Source organism: Taudactylus pleione, unplaced genomic scaffold, assembly GCF_031769625.1.
Source record: "Taudactylus pleione unplaced genomic scaffold, aTauple2 ptg000830l, whole genome shotgun sequence".
Lineage (NCBI taxonomy): Eukaryota > Metazoa > Chordata > Amphibia > Anura > Myobatrachidae > Taudactylus > Taudactylus pleione.
The window spans coordinates 1,190,214-1,211,331 of NW_028285232.1; the positions used below are offsets into that span (position 1 = coordinate 1,190,214).

The window sequence follows — 21,118 nt, forward strand, 5'->3', positions numbered from 1 at the left end:
GTATATCCCAATGTCACTATCAGATCGCCTTTTTCTCCTCTGATGGTAGATGACTTGACGTCCTTTAGGGGCATATATTTATTCAAATTATATTGCGGGAAATCCTGAGAAAACAGGGAAGGGTGGGGGGGGGGTCGCTGCAATATCTCGGCACCTCCAGGGTGTAACAAGGAGGGAACTCGATTCCCAAACATAGCTTGGCCCCGCAGCTGACATATTAGCCTATGGAATCCTGTAACACAATTCTTTTAGGAGAGGATTCCTCCAGATCTCTGTATGTCGGACACCTCGGAGGCATGCCCAGCCTGTGTACTGTAGTATGTGCGCCGGGTTCAAGCCCAGAAACTAAGTGTTTGCGGCAGCTATTACAGTGCATTTTCAGAGGTTCTCTCCTGGAGCCCCAAATGTTATATATACAAGTGGTAATCTTCAACATCGCATTGGGCTCTATTTATTAACATTATTTTTACTAAAATAAAGTGATAAAGGCTGTTTTGTGTTTTCACACCCTTTTCACATTATTTTAGTTTCACCTGTAGTTATTACAGGGCAATTGGAGTAGAATTAGTAAAATTCTACTCCAACCCCCAGTATCACTTATTTTTAGTAAAGCAGATCGCATTTCCCATAACTGTAATGGGAAATGTGATCTGTGTGCAAGTTACTAAAAATAAATTGTAAAAAAATACCGGGGGAAGCCCTGTGATAACGCCACCTGGAGGTGGCGTTATCCAGGGTCTCCCCCGATTACCGGGCTCCCACTCTGCTCTAACGGGGAGAGCAGAGCCGGGAGTCGGTCCCAGTAATCAGCTGTGTGGTCTAAGCAGACCGCAAGCTGAATGCTGTAAAAAAAAGAAAAAAAAAAAAAAAAAACTTTTTTTTTTTTACTTACCTGAATCCAGGGACCGGTGATCGGGCCTCCGGTGATGGCTCCTCTCCGGTCAGCTGGTCTCCCATAGTTCACTGGGGCCCGGTCATCAGGTGATCGGGCTCCAGTGCAGTATGGGAGATCACCTGATCGGGAAGCCAGGAGAAGATCACCGGAGGCAAGGAGGATGCAGGTAAGTGTAATGAAGGGAAGGGGGGTCGCGGGGGTCCGTGATCGCGGGGGGCGGGGCTTAGCGCCGGGGCTTAGTGTCAGTGGGGGGTAGTAGCGGTGGTCGGTTGGCGCATGCGCGGGCTCTTAGTCGCGGTATTTTTTCCGAAAATAACGCGACTAGAGTGCGGATGGGATCCGCAGGGACAGAGCTTTATCGCAAGCTCTGTCCCTGCAAGGGATTTATAGTAAATCCCTGTGATATTACCTGAATTCGCAATGCGAATTCACTCGGTAATATCACACTACAATCCGCATTCAATATGCGGATTGTAGTAAATAGAGCCCATTGTGAGCTAGGGTGTAATTATTATTAAAATTGCGGTTGGTGATAAATACGCGCCCTCCAATTTAGCATATACACCAGGCCCCATGTCAGTGACCCTGCTCAAATTCATGTTCTCCTGGAGATATGGCCGGTCACCAGCATCATCTGCACCTCATCTCTCTGCTGCTAGATCCTCTCCCTATGTAGGGGTAGATTCACTAAGCCTTGGGACTCTGGACCTGATTCAGACCTGTTCGCTAGGGTGCGATCAGTCGCAGCCGGGCGATTGTTGCAAACTGCGCATGCATTTAAGTCGCAGTGCGCAAGCCAGTCCCTGCGATGGGGAATAGTGTGCTCGTAGCACAAAGTCTGAGCGCTACTGTGAGTGACAGATTGTGCCGTTTGTGGGTGGTAACAGGGGATGGTGCTTGTGAACGGGGGAGAACGCCGGCGTGTCTGGGTGTTAAAACTGAACACGTCACCTGGTTGAATTTCAGGCAGCAGTGATCGCTGTGCTTGCGGCGGGGGTAGGGTCTACCCCAAGGGCTGCGTGCAGCTCCGATGGCTCTCGATGTTACCGATTAATCCTACACTTCCTGGAGATGACGTGTGCTGCGAGGGGAAATGGGGAGTCTTTATACACCAGCGAGCGCTCAGTGCCATAGTTCGCTAAGACAGAGGGCGTCCTTACACTACACAGTGCGATTGCAGAATTTGGCATACCCGGACCCTTTTGGCAGCGAGCGATCATGCCTTAGCGACCGGGTCTGAATCAGGCCCTGCATTTATTATGTTAAGTATTGGGGGTCGGACCCCGATAATTAACATTTTAACTCGATGCGAGCGCTGGAGAAATTTATCATTGCTCTGAATTGGAGACAGCTGATCCGAACATAATCTGTCTCTCCGATGGCTTTCACTGCTACTTTCAAAGAAGTGAATCTAATGCGCTTGTGTGACCGGTGTCTGTTTTCACCTTACCGGTATCTGTTTTCACTTCACCGGCATCTGTCACCTCGACATAAGCTTCAAGCTTCACCTGGTCAGTGCTATTGGAAACCTCACATATGGCCACCTCAGGTGCTACCTCGCCTGGCTTTTCAGAGGAATCTGTGTAGAGAGGAAGGGAACACTAAGCATCGCTATGCTGGAGGGGAAAGTCCAACGACTCCCTTCATGTTACCCTACCACACCTGATGCGTGATTCATAGATAATTGCCGATATTTACACAGATTGAGTGATTAATTTTCCATTGTGCATGTGCGTAAGCCGCACCGTGCGTGTGTGTAAGCCGTACCGTGCCTGTGTATAAGCCGCACCCTGCCTGTGTGTAAGCCGCACCCTGCCTGTGTGTAAGCCGCACCCTGCCTGTGTGTAAGCCGCACCCTGCCTGTGTGTGATTCATAGATAATTGACTATATTTACCCAGATTGAGTGATTCATTTGCCATTGTGCCTGTGGGTAAGCCGCACCATGCCTGTGTACAAGCTGCACCCTGCCTGTGGGTAAGCCGCACCGTGCCTGTGTACAAGCTTCACCCTGCCTGTGGGTAAGCCGCACCGTGCCTGTGTACAAGCTGCACCCTGCCTGTGGGTAAGCCGCACCCTGCCTGTGGGTAAGCCGCACCCTGCCTGTGTGTGATTCATAGATAATTGACTATATTTACCCAGATTGAGTGATTCATTTGCCATTGTGCCTGTGTGTAAGCCGCACCGTGCCTGTGTAAAAGCTGCACCCTGCCTGTGGGTAAGCCGCACCGTGCCTGTGTACAAGCTGCACCCTGCCTGTGGGTAAGCCGCACCATGCCTGTGTACAAGCTGCACCCTGCCTGTGGGTAAGCCGCACCCTGCCTGTGGGTAAGCCGCACCCTGCCTGTGGGTAAGCCGCACCCTGCCTGTGTGTGATTCATAGATAATTGACTATATTTACCCAGATTGAGTGATTCATTTGCCATTGTGCCTGTGTGTAAGCCGCACCCTGCCTGTGGGTAAGCCGCACCCTGCCTGTGTACAAGCTGCACCCTGCCTGTGTACAAGCTGCACCGTGCATGCCGAGCTTTAATTCGCTCCTACAGAAAATTCACTTGGAAAGTGAGTGACAGGTAGTCAGCGTTTGGGGGAGGTAACAGGGGGAAAGGGTGGGCAGAAAAACGCAGGTGTGTCGGACAGTTTCAACACTGTTATCTAGGCATACATAAATTAGCTACAGTGGAGCCATAGTCTATGCAGCAGTGCCGCCTGGAACGCCCTTAGGACACTTCAGACGGTCACACTGCTGCCCTTACAGCTGTAATCCATGGTGATTGTGGCCCTGTCGCCGTGTGACATCACATGGAGGAGGCGTGGCCTGCACCGGGCCTGCGAATAATGTTATATATTTCAAAATGACCCTGGGCAGAAAAAAGGTTCCCCACCCCTGCTCTAGACCATTCATCTAATCTGCATAATCATCTATCATTTGGTTTCCCTTTGGGGAATGTCGTCCCTGTCACATATAATTGAGTCATCTGCAAAAGAAAAGATTTTACCTTTACTACTACTGTATGAGTAATGTCACCAATGAGAATATTGGCCATTACTGGCCCAAGTACAGAACATTAGGGAACTAGACTGGAAACCTTGCTCTCCTCGCTATGCTCTCCATCTCCTACACCTTTCTGTTGTCTGTCCGTCAGCCAGCATCTTATGGATCCATACTAATAGACTGCACAATTGTTGCCCAATAAGAATTGTGCCGTCTTGCACTGCCGGCTTGGAGAACACAAACTTCATTCAGACTGCAGGTATTGAAATACCGGCTGCGGAGAGGAGTCAGGTCTGAGACACGATCTTTGGGGGCACATCCCCATAAGGTACTTTCCTATATATTTTTTATACACATAGCAGTCACTGTGTATAGAGGGTGTACAGTATATACACCATTGATTCCTGTCATAAAATCAGACTTACCTCTACACACCGTTGCACTATTGAATATTACAGAACTGGCCGAACAGCTATTTTTTCTCTATCATGATACACTGTACAGCCATGGCCAAATGTTATGACAATGACACAAGTATTGGTTTTTACAAAGTTTGCTGCTTCAGTGTTTTTAGACCTTTTTATCAGATGTTACTATGGTATACTGAGGTAACATAACAGCATTACATGAGTGTCAGATGTTACTATGGTATACTGAGGTAACATTGCAGCATTACATGAGTGTCAGATGTTACTATGGTATACTGAGGTAACATTACAGCATTACATAAGTGTCAGATGTTACTATGGTATACTGAGGTAACATTACAGCATTACATAAGTGTCAGATGTTACTATGGTATACTGAGGTAACATTTCAGCATTACATAAGTGTCAGATGTTACTATGGTATACTGAGGTAACATTTCAGCATTACATAAGTGTCAGATGTTACTATGGTATACTGAGGTCACATTACAGGCATTACATAAGTGTCAGATGTTACTATGGGATACTGATATAACATTACAGCATTACATAAGTGTCAGATGTTACTATGGTATACTGAAGTAACATTACAGGCATTTCATAAGTGTCACAGGGGCCTATTCATCAAACCTAAAGTTTTGATTTTTAGGAAATATTTTACATATTTAATTAAGAGTAGTATTCACTAAAAGACAATGCATATGACTAATATCTCCTCATTAAGTCAGTCTCCATTCATTTCCACACTCCCCATACTTTTGGTATGGGGATGTAGAAATTATGCAATTCATCAAGTTCCGAAAAAGCATTTTATTCAGAATTTGTGAGTGATGCGGTACGCCACTCTGAGGTGGCATGCAGCATCCAATACCATACATAAGCTATCATATACATGGCTGATTGTGCAGCAGAGGGATCAATTCAGATCCCTACCAGCTGTTACTTACCTTGCTGCGGCTCCTCCAAAAGTCTGCCCTCTGTCTTCTGTTCCAGCAGCCTGAGTTGTGCTGGGGACCCGGAGCCTTCCCGGCATCATTAGGCAGAGTGAGTGTAGAATTGGATGACCAGGAGGAAACACACACACACACACACACACACACACACACAATGGAGGGAGACACCAGGGTGATTGTGGGGGAGGCAATGCACTGCGGGGAGGGAGCACACACACTGGAGGAGAGGATGCAGAGAAGGAGACAATTGGGAAAGGATGCACCGTGGGTGAGGAGCAGGCACTGGGGGAGAGGCTATGGGGAGGGAGCAGGCACCGGGGGAGAAGATTTGCTGCGGGGAGGAAGTAGGCACCTGGGGAACCCGTAGCTGGTACTGGGGGACAGGATGCACTGCAGGGAGGGAGCCGGTACCGGGTGAGAGGATGCGCCGCGGGCCGCGGGGAGGGAGCCGGTACCGGGTGAGAGGATGCGCTGCGGGGAGGGAGCCGGTACCGGGTGAGAGGATGTGCTGCGGGGAGGGAGCCGGTACCGGGTGAGAGGATGTGCTGCGGGGAGGGAGCAGGCACCGGGGAAGAGGATGTGCTGCGGGGAGGGAGCAGGTACCGGGTGAGAGGATGTGCTGCGGGGAGGGAGCCGGTACCGGGTGAGAGGATGTGCTGCGGGGAGGGAGCCGGTACCGGGTGAGAGGATGTGCTGCGGGGAGGGAGCAGGCACCGGGGGAACCCGTAGCTGGTACTGGGGGGCAGGATGCGCTGCAGGGAGGGAGCCGGTACCGGGTGAGAGGATGCACTGCAGGGAGGGAGCCGGTACCGGGTGAGAGGATGCGCTGCGGGGAGGGAGCCGGTACCGGGTGAGAGGATGCGCTGCGGGGAGGGAGCCGGTACCGGGTGAGAGGATGCGCTGCGGGGAGGGAGCAGGTACCGGGTGAGAGGATGCGCTGCGGGGAGGGAGCAGGTACCGGGTGAGAGGATGCGCTGCGGGGAGGGAGCAGGTACCGGGTGAGAGGATGCGCTGCGGGGAGGGAGCAGGTACCGGGTGAGAGGATGTGCTGCGGGGAGGGAGCCGGTACCGGGTGAGAGGATACACTTTGGGGGGGAGAAGATGCGGGAGGGCGCATGGACTCTGAAGATGATATGGAGGAAGCAGGGGAAATATGTCGCACTTACTGTACTAAAAGCTGTCTCCGCAAAAAGAGCAGCTTTTCGGAAGTGATCATTTTGTTAACGTGCATTGATGAATGACTCCAAAATTTGCTCTAAACTCGATGAGAGTTCAAAACATAATTATCACCTCATGATGAATAAATAGGCCTCAAAGGCTTTATTGTATTATTAGAATGTCATTATTTTTATTCTAAAAATGATGCATTCTGATGTTTTATTCTATTTTATGTATACTGTGTGTTATGAATAGTAGCCATTAAAAGTTGTTTTTTTTATATAACTTGAATACTTGAGATGATTCTTATTGGTCAACACACATGCAGTCTATTTGTATATATAATAACTTTTGGGGAACTTTGCACGATTCCTTTTTCAGACACCTGCAGTGTCTGACCAAACAAAAACCTCCGGCATAGCGCCGGGTTCTGACTGATACCACTTTTTCACTGCTGCAATAACCCAAGTTATTGCTGGGTCTTCCTGGGTAGCAGCTCAGTGGAATAGGGTCCCTAAAAAATATCCCGGGTCAAGTGACCTGGGAATCCAACCAAGGTAGCTACCAGGGTTGGACCCGGGATGGACCTGGGTAATGGTGCAGTGTAAATGGTGCGACCCGGGTTATCCTACCTGGGTCATTCCTAAAATGAGCTGATTGGTGGTTGTGGAGCACTCACCTCCCACTTTTTATGACCTCACAAGTTTAGCAGGGCAAAACCGGGTTCAGTGTGAACAGGGCTGACCCAGGAATAACCTGGATCGAAGGTGCAGTGTCAACGGGGTCTGACCTGGGTTGGAACCATGTCCGAAAACCTATGTCAGACCCAAGTTTTTGGTGGAAGATGGGATATATGAATCTCTTTGTTTTATTTTATGGATCCAGCCACTTTATCAGTCTTCATTGGAGAGCCGCTGTGAGAGAGACTGAACTGCGCTGGTAGGTGCCCCTGTCACCGCCATGATGATGAGGTAGAGTGGCTCTGTCAGGGAGGAGCTACTAGTGACCATTCCCTTTATCTTGCCTGACCCTGGAGTGTGGGACACCCATATAAGAGACCAGGTGGTGATGGGTTAGGACTTCCCAGATCACTGAGATACTGTCCAGTGCTGACCTGGCTCAGATGGAACAGACAGCAGGAGAGAAGGTCAGTAACGTGACTGAGAGTCACCACGCGCCTGCAGAGCGCCTACACAGGATCCCCTCATATATAGCCAGGATCCCCTCATATATAGCCAGGATCCCCTCATATATAGCCAGGATCCCCTCATATATAGCCAGGATCCCCTCACCAGCTTTATCTGCAGTTGTTGTACTGTTCTCTAATGACAGGGAAATCTTGCAGCAGTGTTAGACCTTATTTATTTATGAGACATTACACTGAGCCAGCGCAAATACTATATAAATTAATACCCAGCGGTTACTAAAAAACCACACTGTACACAAAGGACCCGTGAGAGAAGTAAAGACAGTACAATACCATATACAGTCACACATTCCTCGCCTCATCCATTGACGTTGTATGTAGTAAGCCAAGCATAGACCCATCATCCCTCCATGAAACCATGAGGATACAAAATACCTTTTACTGGTTGATTGAGACTTTACCAAGGATATTGCGTCTCTCATTAACCCCTCACCCAAACTGCTGTACCAATTCCATGTGACTGGCATCAGTACCCCTTGGAGTGCGTGCACCAACCTCAGCTGCAACATTAATAGGTACATTTCTGGGCCAGATTTAAACCACATATATAGATTTGATATGTGAAATGATAAAGTATAGGCCTTAGGAGTACTGTATATGGTAAGCTGGTTACCTGATAATAATGTACACCGATAAATGTTACTGAGTGGATGTTAAGTTGTATGTGTTTTATCTTGTTATATGGTAATATAACTATCTTGAAAGAGTTAATTGGGACCTTTTGGCCAAAGTGACAAATGTAAAAGTGACGTCCCAATTCCATACTAACTGGAATAAAAATATTGCTGATCTCCTTCCTTCCTGTGTTATTTACTATGTAAGGGGTGGGAACCCCACCTCTCTGCTGTGTGGTGAAATAAATAAAGTAACCTTATGGAGAGGCCCACTTGGAAGATCCAGCAGGTGAACAACAGGGTTCAATGACACCCCACACTCCCAGCGGGAGTACGCTGTGAATAGCCATAGAAATTGTTACACGTTTGTTACAGGAGGTGTCGTAGTGCACGCATGGTCTGCCTTATGGGCGTGTTATGGAAGTGTTGCTGTATCTGGTTTCACTTCACCATCATCTGTTGTCGCCTCACCGGCATCTGTCGTCCTGACATCAACGTTGAACGTCACCGGGTCAGGCTTTTTGGAAAAAATTTCACATATGGCCACCTTGGGTTCTACCTCGCCTGGCTTTTCAGAGGAATCTGTGTAGAGAGGAATGGAACACTAAGCATCGCTATGCTGGAGAGGAAAGTCCAACTACTATCCACTCTCTGGGCATGATTCATACTGTAGAGGAATGCTGATATTTACCCAGATTGAGCAATTTATTTGCCTTTGTGCACGCTTGTAAACTGAATTGCAAATACGCTCATACAGAGGATTCACTCAGAAAGTGAGTGACAGTTGGTCAGCATTTGGGGGAGGTAATATATTTTCGCAATTGCGATCCGTGAGAGAGGACAGCTGCCATGGCATTTGCGTCCATCTCTGAATCAGGCCCTCTTCCGCCTACACATTGCGCGACCCATACGTTTCCCTCCTATAACCGATGACGCTGTATATCCCGATGCCTCGGTCAGGTCGCACAGTACCAGAAATGTCCAGGAAAAGAGCTGGGCGTTCCTGGGCAGTTACTGGGAGGTGTCGTAGTGCATGCATGGTCTGCCTTTTGGACGTGTTGTGGAAGTACCACGGTATCTGGTTTCACCTCACCATCATCGGTTGTCCTGACATCAACGTCGAACGTCACCGGGTCAGGCTTTTTGGAAAAAATTTCACATATGGCCACCTTGGGTTCTACCTTGACTGGCTTTTCAGAGGAACCTGTGTAGAGAGGAAGGGAACACTAAGCATCGCTATGCTGGAGGGGAAAGTCCAACTACTCCCTTCATGTTATCACACCTGAGCCTGGTTCATACTGTAGAGGAATGCTGATATTTACCCAGATTGGAGCGATTTATCTGCCATTGTTCATGCGTGTAAACTGAATTGCAAATACGCTCATATAGAGGATTCGCTCAGAAAGTGAGTGACAGTTGGTCAGCATTTGGGGGAGGTAATATATTTTCGCAATTGCGATCCGTGAGAGAGGACAGCTGCCATGGCATTTGCGTCCATCTCTGAATCAGGCCCTCTTCCGGCTACACATTGCGCGACCCATACGTTTCCCTCCTATAACCGCTGACGCTGTATATCCCGATGCCTCGGTCAGGTCGCACAGTATCAGAAATGTCCAGGAAAAGAGCTGGGCGTTCCTGGGCAGTTACTGGGAGGTGTCGTAGTGCACGTATGGTCTGCCTTATGGACGTGTTGTGGAAGTGTCACGGTATCTGGTTTCACCTCACCATCATCGGTTGTCCTGACTTCAACGTCGAACGTCACCGGGTCAGGCTTTTTGGAAAAAATTTCACATATGGCCACCTCGGGTTCTACCTCGCCTGGCTTTTCAGAGGAACCTGTGTAGAGAGGAAGGGAACACTAAGCATCGCTATGCTGGAGGGGAAAGTCCAACTACTCCCTTCATGTTATCACACCTGAGCCTGGTTCATAGCGGAATGTCGATATTTACCCAGATTGAGCGATTCATTTGCCTATGTGCATACGTGTAAGCCGCACTGTGCATATACGTGTAGGACTGTGCATACGCGGAAGCCCCACTGTGCATACGCGGAAGCCCCACTGTGCATACGCGTAAACTGAATTGCAAATACACTCAGAGAGTGAGTGACATGTAGTCAGCGTTTGGGGGAGGTAACGGGGGGGGGGGGGGAGGGTTAGAAAAACGCAGGCGCATTGGACTGTTTCAACACTTCTGGGCATATATAAATCAGCCAGGGCATCATTGCTGGCAGCAGGAGAGCCCTCTGCGTGTCCGGAGACTGCTGTGTCTGCGGCAACTTAGACTTAGACGGAGGGCTGATGGCCGTCTGATCTGCATTTGATGTTTTCCGGTTTTGTGCGTGAGCGGCGGATGCGCGATTATTAGCATATTTTCGCCATTGCGACCCATGAAAGATGCCATGGCATTTACATCCATCTATGGATCAGGCCCTCTTGCCGGCTACACATTGCGCGACCTATACGTTTCCCTCCTATATCCGCTGACGCAGTATATCCTGAAGCGTCAGTCAGATGTCTGTTTCTCATCTCTGCCCCTAAATATAAATATTGACGTCCTTTAGGGGAATATTTATTCAAATTATATTGCAGGAAATCCCAGGGAAACAGTCATTTTCGGGGAGGTTGCTGCAATATCTTGGCATCTCCAGGGTGCAACAAGGAGGGAACGCAGATAACTCAATTCCCAAACAGAGCTCGGCCCCGCAGCTGACATAATAGCCTATGCCCCATGAGATACTGTAACGCAATTCTTTTAGGAGAGGATTCCTCCAGATCTCTGCATGTCGGACACCTCTGAGGCATGCCCAGCCTGGCACAAAGTTACATGTGTTAGATACATTTTACACCATTGGGTGGTACACAGGGGCCCTTTCAAACATTTGCTATGCGGCCTTCAAATACCTAGTTTAAGGCCCTGCGCACAGATTATTTCCACCATCAGTTCCTGCTGAATTTACATGACTCCATATGGTAATGTGCAGCGTACCCTAAAGCGTTCTACAGCTGAGATTAGTTCCCATCATCCCATGACTTGGCTTCAAGTCAACAACTGTCTCCACTCACATGACCGCGTGTTACCGTCTCACATAGAGCTGGGACTTCAGCACAAGTGCACGGGGACCATTTATCAATGAACACGTACTCTCAGTATGACCTGGGCCCGATATTAGCACCTGTGACTGTATTGCTGTAGGCCATCATAGCAGTGGGAATGAAGCCCGTCCTCGGAGTGAAGTGACCACAACTGGGACTCCAGCACAAGGACAATCTACAGGCCACGCATGCACGGCGGCCATTGCCGGGGTGGGTTTATCCGGGACCCTCTCCCGGTAATTTTTGCGATGTGTAGTCCATAGGCTATAGCAGCACAATAACATCTTTTAGATGGCGTAAGCTGCGGGGGGCCAATCAACGGAGGCTTTACATTCTGGGGCTTGGTAAATATGACAGCACCGCTCCCCCATAGAAACCTATAGGGCCTGCGGGTGCTCAATAGAATTGGAGGGAGCTCAGCAGGTATCGGAGACATCTGCTGCGGCCCTTCCATAATTCATCTGGGGAATACTAAATATTTGTGGATTTCATCCGCAAATGGTTGTTTTCGGGGAATATGCTGCAAATATTTCATGATAAATAGGCCCCTATGGGGTCTATTTACTAAGCAGTGTTAGCAGACAGAGTGAAAAGTGATTAGAAAGTGATAAGGTACCAGCCAATCAGCTCCCAACTGTCATTTTTCAAACACAGCCTGTGAGATAACAGTTGGGAGCTGATTGGCTGGCACCTTATCACTTTTTGCTCTGTCTCCAAACAGTGCTTAGTAAATAGACCCCTATGGCCCCCTACAGCCAGGGGGTCAGGCTTAGGTATTAGGTCCTTCCTTGGAAGAGAGTACATCTAGCCAATACATGGGTGCAGGGAGTGTGTCAGACTTACCAGGTGTGGACTGGCTGCCGTCCTCCTGGGCTGGAGTATCAGGTGGAGCAGAACTGCCCTCTTCAGGCTTCTGTGGGACATATGCTGTCAACACACAAAATAAATAGAGGCCATTTTACATCTAGGACAAATGTAAATAAACGCTGCCCTCTGACAGAAACCTACCAGCCTGCGCACTGCAGCGTACAGTACCTCACATGTATCCCTGGGGAGGGGGATTCAGTTCTGTACGATGGACACAAGCTGCCTCTGGAATGGTTAAACGCACTTCGCCATCAGTCTCGGCGATAATGTTTTCGTAGCACCTCATAGATTTGCAAAGGAATAGGAGTTTGTCTAACACAGTAGGCGGCAATGGGTGCAGCCGGATATCGCAGGAGTGACTGAATTCCTCCCTTAGGGGTACATTTGCTAGAGTGCGGGGTTTCAGAAGTGGAGATGTTGCCCATAGCAACCAATCAGATTCTAGCTTATATCTTCTAGAAGGTGCTAGATAAATGCTAAGTAGAATCTGATTGGTTGCTATGGGCAACAACTCCACTTCTAAATAAGTTAGTGACTAAATAAGCAGATGACTAAACAACCACAACTGTGCCAGCCCGGAAATCCCATCCTTCACAAATCCGCTCATTTATCAAAGCAAAACTGGGTATTGCCTTCCTGGCTCCAGCGTCCACCTACTGTAGCCGCTCGTGCCCAGACACCCCATGCCAGCTTTCCCACCTTGCTATCCATTGTCTTTTCTTTACTAGGTGGCTGTAATTTGTAAAACCAATAAACTGTACTGATATTAATAGCTCAATATGAGCCTATTACTAATGCTTTTATCAACAAAGAGATTAACAGTCAGTGAAAGGAAGGCGTAGAACTCACGTGGCGGTTTATCGCAGCAATCTGCTACCGAGGCCGACATGTTTCCAGTAGATCTGCAAGAAAATGAATTAATTGCACCAAATATCAACTGTGAGTGACCAACACTACGACTAAACCTCAATCTAACCAAGGGCCTGATTCAGTAAGGAATGCAGTTGCTAATTCGCACGCAATCGGCCATTTGTTGCGTACTGCACATGTGTATGCATCGCAGTGTGCGCAACTAGTCACTGCAGTCGGGGCTGCGATCGCATAGACCACGCAGACCCATAGCAGAGTGATTGACAGGTAGTGCCGTTTGTGGGTTGTGATGGGGGGTGGTTGGCGGAAAGCAGGCGTGCCAGTGCGTTTGAACGCCGTTACAGGGGTGTGCAGAAATTATCCACTCCGATGGCGTACGCAGCCTGGCCTCTCACTGCGTACAGGAAGTTTAGCAATTTCTGAGTAAGGTATGACCTGCTACAAGTGTGCGTATGGATCCGATGTTACCGGTGGTTTCACAATCTTGCACAAGCAGTACGGTTGTGAGTAAAGGGAAGTGGGCGTCTGTATATTGTGCTGCGGCGGCATTGCGATCGCAGCCAATCACATTAATTTGCGTAACAGCGTTGCGATTGCAAATGTGCGATCCTTAGTGAATCATGCCCCAAATCCTTATAATGATCACTATTGCCCAATTAAGTCCTGACGGTGACATGGTGCAAATGTGAACGGTCAGACAAGTCTGTCATAAGCGGGTGAATTTACTACGAATCATGTTTGATTTCTGAAACCAAATCGCTGGACATTGCCGGCAGTTTAGAAGCTCAAAATCACGGATTTACTAAGAAGCATATTTGACGGTCTATTTTGATTCAATGGTGATGCTCTTCAGCTTTTTCCATGTGCAGCTTCAGTCGGATTGCACCCTGTAAGATAGACTCCGCAGCCAAATAGAGGTATGAATCCGCTGACAGCCGGTAGGGAATTCAAAGTACTGCACAGATCAATATCATCTGTGCAGGGTTTGGTGTGTGCGAGAGAAAATAAAGGGTTAATGTTAAAGAAAAATTGTTGTGGGATCCCTCTCCCCAAAAGCATAAACAGCCCCAGACCCCTGAGCCCGGTCTGGTACTGGAAAATTGGGGTGAAAACTGGTGAGGGCCCTTTCCTATTTTCCAGTAACCAGCACTGGGCTGAACCAGTCGGGAGCTGTGGCATCAAGTTCATCCCAGACGCCCGGAGGAAAGTAATCATTTAGTGCGCCCCTATCCTCCATATTTACAGCCATAAGTGGGGTGAATATGTTGTGGGTGATGGAGCAGGTGCCCCTTCAGTGCTGGTGCCCGGCGCCTCCATTGTCTCCCATACTTCTGCCCCTGGTCGGGAGGCTTACACTATATTAGGAAGATACACAGCGTGAGGTCCCACTGCCATAAGGTAAACCAGCCCCCAATCTGGTCAGCCCATGGCTGGAAATCCTCAGAAAGTCATGATTCCAAAAATAAAATAAGGCCCCCCTCCTGAGGATCAACCTGCCCTGGGATTTAAGCCCAAGGCTATTCCTCACATTTCTGGAGACATTGGATGTGGGGTTAATCAAGGTCGCAACTAGGGGGAGGTTGGAGGTGCCGGCACTACTACGGGGGCTTTACTAATATGGGCACTACTATGGGGGCATTACTAATATGGGCATTACTATAGGGGCACTGCTGCAGGGGGCATTACCAGGGGGGGGCGCCAAATTACAGTCTTGCCCCGGGTGACAAAAATCCTAGTTTCGGCCCTGGGTTAACTGTGTAAAATGATTTATTTGCAGCAGAACTACAGTAAGGTCCCAGCAAGCTTGCTTCAGTGCACTAGGAAAACAACAAGTGTCAGCATTCCCGGACATTGAGAGCCTGCTGACACCTGTAGTCCCACTGTAAAAAACAAGATTATTTTCTAGATTTTACACAATTGCTCCCGCATCCAATGTATTCAGGGATGTGGGGAATAGCCGTGGACTTTTAGCCCAGGGCTGTTCAATCCTCAGAAGGGGGACCCCATTTTATTTTTAGGGTCCCGACTTTATGAGGATTTCTAACCCTGTGCTGACCAGTTTGGTACTGGTTTTACATTTTGGCAGGGGGACCCTACTCTGTGTGTAGTTTCAGCTTGGTGCTGGTTACTGAACTCATGGGGGGAACCCACGCCTGTTTTTCACCTTAAGTTTCCAGTATCAGACCAAGGTCAGATGTCCAAGGCTGCTTATGCTTTTGAAGGGACCCCATGCCATTTTTTCAATATTAACCCTTTCTGTACACTTTCAAACACCAAAGCCTGCACAGATCTTAGGATCTGTGCAAAGAGTCATACTTCTATTTGGTTGTGGAGTCTATCGTAAAAGACGCAATACGACTGAAATCATACATCAAATCAAAATAGACAGTCACCTACGCTGCTTAATAAATACATTTTGAGCTTCTAAACAGCCGGCAATGCCCAGTAAATTTCCCCCCTGGTGTCAATGGTCTGATGCACCTTAACAAATATTGGTGGAAACTACGGATGTCCATTCAGAAGTAGTATGGCCGCAGCAGGCTACTTCCACTTATAGGGGAAACTAGACATTTGTTAATGGGTGGTCCCAGTTCCAAACCCCTTGCCAGAACTTGTGTTACCCAGAGTTTGGCGCATTGTCTTGTGAACATTATGTAGGCAACAAACTTTTCCAGCATCTTCTCTAGTCTCAGGACAGGTTTTCTAACCACACAGAATGAGGGGCTTCCAGCACATTTCTAGCACACTGTGGTGCCCCCATTTCATATTACGCCTGGTTTTTGCCACAGTGCGACTGCACCTTTATGTTAATGCCGCAGTCAATGGTATTTGTACAGAGACACCCACCGGCTGCAGCGCTAATCCTCCGATGTGCATATTAAGACTCCATCGTAGATTTCACCAGCTCTATGGAATCGTAGAATCTCCTTCTTGACATGGACGCTGGCGTCAGTGCAGCTGCTGCAAAAGACGCAGATACGCCCACATCTGGCTAACCGCCCCTATTACCACCCACAAACACCCACTGAGACTGCCTCTCTCTGCATCCAAATTTATTCTGCAGCTCCCGGCGTTGCGCAGTGCAACTCGGACGCATGTGGAGAATCAAAACCATCGGCCGCTGGCGTACAGCATTGACATAGCATACACCCACACCTGCCTACTTACAGCTCCCTCCTTGCGGGGCGGGGGGGGGCCGCGTCAGAAAGGGGACGTGATGCGGCAATGATGCCCACTCTTCACAATGCCGAAATTAAAGGCATTGTAAGCAGGGGCGGGGCCACGATGACGCGATCCAGCGAATCATGACTATGAAAACAAGTCATATGTTAACATTTTTTTGACATGTCGACATGGGACAATTTGATGTTGTGGTGTCAACATAGTGACTGCATACCGTTACGCAGGGGCGTATTAACACCCGAGTGGGCCCGTCTGCAGCGAGCCCCCTCCTCTGAGCAGCCATTTAAACAAAGAATATAGAGGGTGCTGCTCACAAGCTTAGAATCTATGGCGCTGATTCAGCATTGCGCGTATACTGTATACGCAGATTCCCGATTATTGGGACACTGCAAGTGCGTAAGACCTGTGCTGCAAATTTGCTGAATGGGTTCCTACCCGCGGTCCCTCCCGGTACCGCTTGACACCGCGGGGAGGGACGCCGCTGCAGGGGCGCCTCGTTTTCCGGGAGTGACAAGGCCCCTGCTCAGCGTCCGATGGTTGTGCAGTGCTGGGATCGCAAGGGGGGCGTCATGCAGGGGGGTGTCATGCACCTCCTTCCACATTTGCATATTAGCAAGCATGCAGCTTTGCAATTCTGTCCTAAGCTGAACCACCCCCTATATATGATATATTATGCTATATTCAGATATTGGTGCAGGCAGATTGCAATAGGAGAAGTTCTTAGTGGGGTAATGTGATCCAGTCACACAAATATGTGTGTTTAAGGATAAATAGGTTGCTTGCATATAGAAAAAACAAATGTAACAGGTAGGACAGCTTACATGAGCTAGGAGGAATTTGCCTGAAGACATAAGCAAAGTTTGGACACTAGAAAGTATTGCCTGGAAGGTTTGGACACTAGAAAGGATTGCCTGGAAGGTTTGGACACTAGAAAGGATTGCCTGGAAGGTTTGGACACTAGAAAGGATTGCCTGGAAGGTTTGGACACTAGAAAGGATTGCCTGGAAGGTTTGGACACTAGAAAGGATTGCCTAGAAGGTTTGGACACTAGAAAGGATTGCCTAGAAGGTTTGGACACTAGATGAAAGTCTTATTGTGCGTGGGAAGACATTCCACAGAGTGGGTGCAGCCTGAATACAGTCCTGTAACCGTGACTGCGAGCAGGTGATGTGTGTGGATGAGAGACGCAGATCTTGTGCACAGAGAGGGGGGGGGGGGGGGGAGAATCTGGGAAATATTTTGAAACAAGGGAAGTGTTAAGAACAGTGCTTATACTAGTCCTAGAGAAGTGGTGGAACTCACCCCCCCCACACACACACACACACAGCTCGGCGCTTTATAAAGGGACAGCGCGCACCAAAAAAGGGGCCTGGTTTCAAAAGAAAGGGTCACCCAGTAGTATTCCAATTCAAATTACACCACATAGAAACACAATCTTATCCACATTACACCACACATAGTGCCCCTAATGCACAGTACACCACATAGTGCCCCTAATTCACAGTACACCACACATAGTGCCCCTAATGCACAGTACACCACATAGTGCCCCTAATTCACATTACACCACATAGTAACACAATCTTATCCACATTACAACACATATTGCATATTGAATGCGGATTGTAGTGTGATATTATCGACTGAATTCGCATTGCGAATTCCGGCAATATCACAGGGATTTACTACAAATCCCTTGCAGGGACAGAGCTTGCGATAAAGCTCTGTCCCTGCGAATCCCCTCCGCACACTAGTCACGGTATTTTCGCAAAAAAATACTGTGACAAAGTGCCCGCGCATGCGCCGACCGGCCGCCGCTGCTACCCCTTCTTGCTGCGCTAAGCTCCGCCCCCGCGATCGTGGACCGCCCGCGACCACAATTTTCACATTTTATTTTTAGTAACTTTGGTCAGATCACATTTCCCATTACAGTTATGGGAAATGCGATCTGATTACTAAAAATAAGTGATACTTAGGGGTATCACTAAGTAGAATTTTACTAATTCTGTTCCAAATTGCCCTGTAATAACTATAGGTGATACTAAAATAATGTGAAAAGGGTGTGAGAACACAAAACAGCCTTTATCACTTTATTTTAGGAAAAATAATGATAATAAATAGAGCTCATAGTGCCCCTGATTCACTTCACACTACATAGAAGTGCCCCTTATTCATGTTATGACACACAGTAGTGCCCCTTATACACAATGCCCACAGTAATAGTGACCCATATACATTGCCCACAGTAGTAGCGGCGGTATGGATAAGGGGTATAGGATAATGAGAGGGGGCGGTACGGATAAGGGGTATAGGATAATGAGGGGGCGGTATGGATAAGGGGTATAGGATAATGAGGGGGCGGTATGGATAAGGGGTATAGGATAATGAGGGGGCGGTATGGATAAGGGGTATAGGATAATGAGGGGGCGGTATGGATAAGGGGTATAGGATAATGAGAGGGAGCGGTATAAATAAGGGGTATAGGATAATGAGAGGGGGCGGAATGGGTAAGGGGTATAGGATAATGAGAGGGGGCGGTATGGATAATGGGTATAGGATAATGAGAGGGGGCGGTATGGATAAGGGGTATAGGATAATGAGAGGGGGCGGTATGGATAAGGGGTATAGGATAATGAGGGGGCGGTATGGATAAGGGATATAGGATAATGAGAGGATGCGGTATGGATAAGGGATATAGGATAATGAGAGGATGCGGTATGGATAAGGGGTATAGAATAATGAGAGGGGGCGGTATGGATAATGGGTATAGGATAATGAGAGGGTGCGGTATGGATAAGGGGTATAGGATAATGAGGGGGCGGTATGGATAATGGGTATAGGATAATGAGAGGGGGCGGTATGGATAAGGGGTATAGGATAATGAGAGGGGGCGGTATGGATAAGGGGTATAGGATAATGAGGAGGCGGTATAAATAAGGGGTATAGGATAATGAGAGGGAGCGGTATGGATAAAGGGTATAGGATAATGAGAGGGGGCGGTATGGATTAGGGGTATAGGATAATGAGAGGAGGCAGTATGGATAAGGGGTATAGGATAATGAGGGGGTGGTATGGATAAGGGGTATAGGATAGTGAGAGGGGGTGGTATGGATAAGGGGTATAGGATAGTGAGAGGGGGTGGTATGGATAAGGGGTATAGGATAATGAGAGGGGGCAGTATGGATAGGGGGTATAGGATAATGAGAGGGGGGCAGTATGGACAGGGGGTATAGGATAATGAGAGGGGGGCAGTATTGATAGGGGGTATAGGATAATGAGAGGGGGGCAGTATGGATAAGGGGTATAGGATAATGGGACGGGGTTTTATGAATAATCTGATGGAAAGATAACAATTTGTTAAACATTGTGGGAATTAATAAAAAGTGACAAAGGACAAACACAATGAAACAAAACCAGCCAGAGACATAACAGCAGGCTACAGTATGGTGTTGTGGGTGGGGAGCTGAGAGACGCAGCTGTTAGATGGGGCAGATGGAGATTACTGCTGGTTGTCAGAAAGGCAAATTTAATCAGCTTGAAAAGAATTTGAGCCTGTCCTGTACTAGTGATTCCCATGCTGGGTGCCGCGGCACCGTATGGTGATCCTCTAGGGTGCCATGATTCAAGAAAGTTTGGGAACCACTGCTGTACTCTACACAACAAAAAATCCACGCACAAATGATGGACTACAGGTATTGCTATTTGTAGAGGGAAAGGTAAATTGTGCGTTTTGCTTACAACTGAGGACAACAGGGCAGGGACGGAGAGCAGGAATACGGGACAGGTGAGTAGCGGCACAGTTACCGGCATTGGCTGCAACGGCGAATAAAACCCTGCGCTGCACCAAAAGGGGAGACATTGTAAATGCCTTCAGTATGGGGTACAGTTATAGACACCGCATTGTAAGAAGGACACAGAAGTGGAGATGGTTTAACCTCATTAATAAAATAGTGAAAGGGTTAATGTATAAAGAGATTAGAGAACCTGGTCTGATTACACTATAGGGTGAGATGAGAGACAGGGCACAGAACAGCTACTGTACATGCAATGTATATTACACTGGTTTAACCCTTTCATTTCCAGGCAGCACAGCTTTAGGGTTGAAGGTACATACATATAAAACCACGAGAGCTTAATCTTTATATTAATAAATATGCCAAAAAGATCCCCAATGAATATAGACAGTGTGTTGTCCTTTCTGCAGATAATTATAAGAAAAGCAACAACAACTTTACTACATTAAATACATAATATCAAATACCCAGTAAAAGGGCTTTTCCGCAGAGTAAATGTGACAGATAAATGTGAGACAGATTAGTCCTAAAAGCTGTGACCCCCTCCAGGCCCCCCTAGGACCCTCAGCCTGGATCCCAGAGCAGTCTGATATCTGACCTAGACCTGTGGTGTCAGTGTTCCCCAGTGTCTTACCTTAGCTGCTGGTATAGAGCTCTCCTGGGAATGGGTGAGTCTCCGGACTCTCTATAAGGACTGTCAGGGGGAGGGTTTGTACAGTGTAGCTGATCATATAGATTGCTGGGTGTGTCAGGCTACTATCCCCTGTAGGGATCACACAGCCTTGCTCAGGGCGAGAGATGGAGATGAGTCATTTCTACCACTATACATATATTATACAGCAGGTAATCCATGTTTGCAGGGCTCTCCATAGTGCAAATTTCAGGAGATATTTGGTCTATGTTCTTTAATTGTCCAAAGAGCTGACGATCAAGTTAATTTGTTACCTGCTAGATTCTAAAGCAACATATTTAGAGGAACAGATTTACTAATAAAATACGGGTTTTCCAGCTCTGCCATATAAAGCCTATCGATGAGTCCATGCATTATTGCTGGATGTCTTT

The 21,118-nt window shown here is 48.0% G+C and overlaps 1 protein-coding gene across 1 annotated transcript in view; it reads right to left on the bottom strand.

Moving 5' to 3' along the window:
* The window catches only part of LOC148474564 (uncharacterized), a 40,321-nt gene extending 19,536 nt beyond the window's left edge, over positions 1–20,785 (bottom strand). The window contains exons 1-7 of the mRNA XM_088458423.1: positions 20,691–20,785; positions 13,059–13,111; positions 12,186–12,269; positions 9,974–10,084; positions 9,342–9,452; positions 8,720–8,830; positions 2,346–2,474 (exon numbers count right to left, since the gene is read on the bottom strand). Of these exons, the coding sequence (XP_088314549.1) occupies positions 2,346–2,474; positions 8,720–8,830; positions 9,342–9,452; positions 9,974–10,084; positions 12,186–12,269; positions 13,059–13,098 (586 nt within the window). The 5' untranslated portion in view covers positions 13,099–13,111; positions 20,691–20,785. The remainder of the gene's footprint in view (positions 1–2,345; positions 2,475–8,719; positions 8,831–9,341; positions 9,453–9,973; positions 10,085–12,185; positions 12,270–13,058; positions 13,112–20,690) is intronic.
* Between the last annotated feature and the right edge of the window lie 333 nt (positions 20,786–21,118).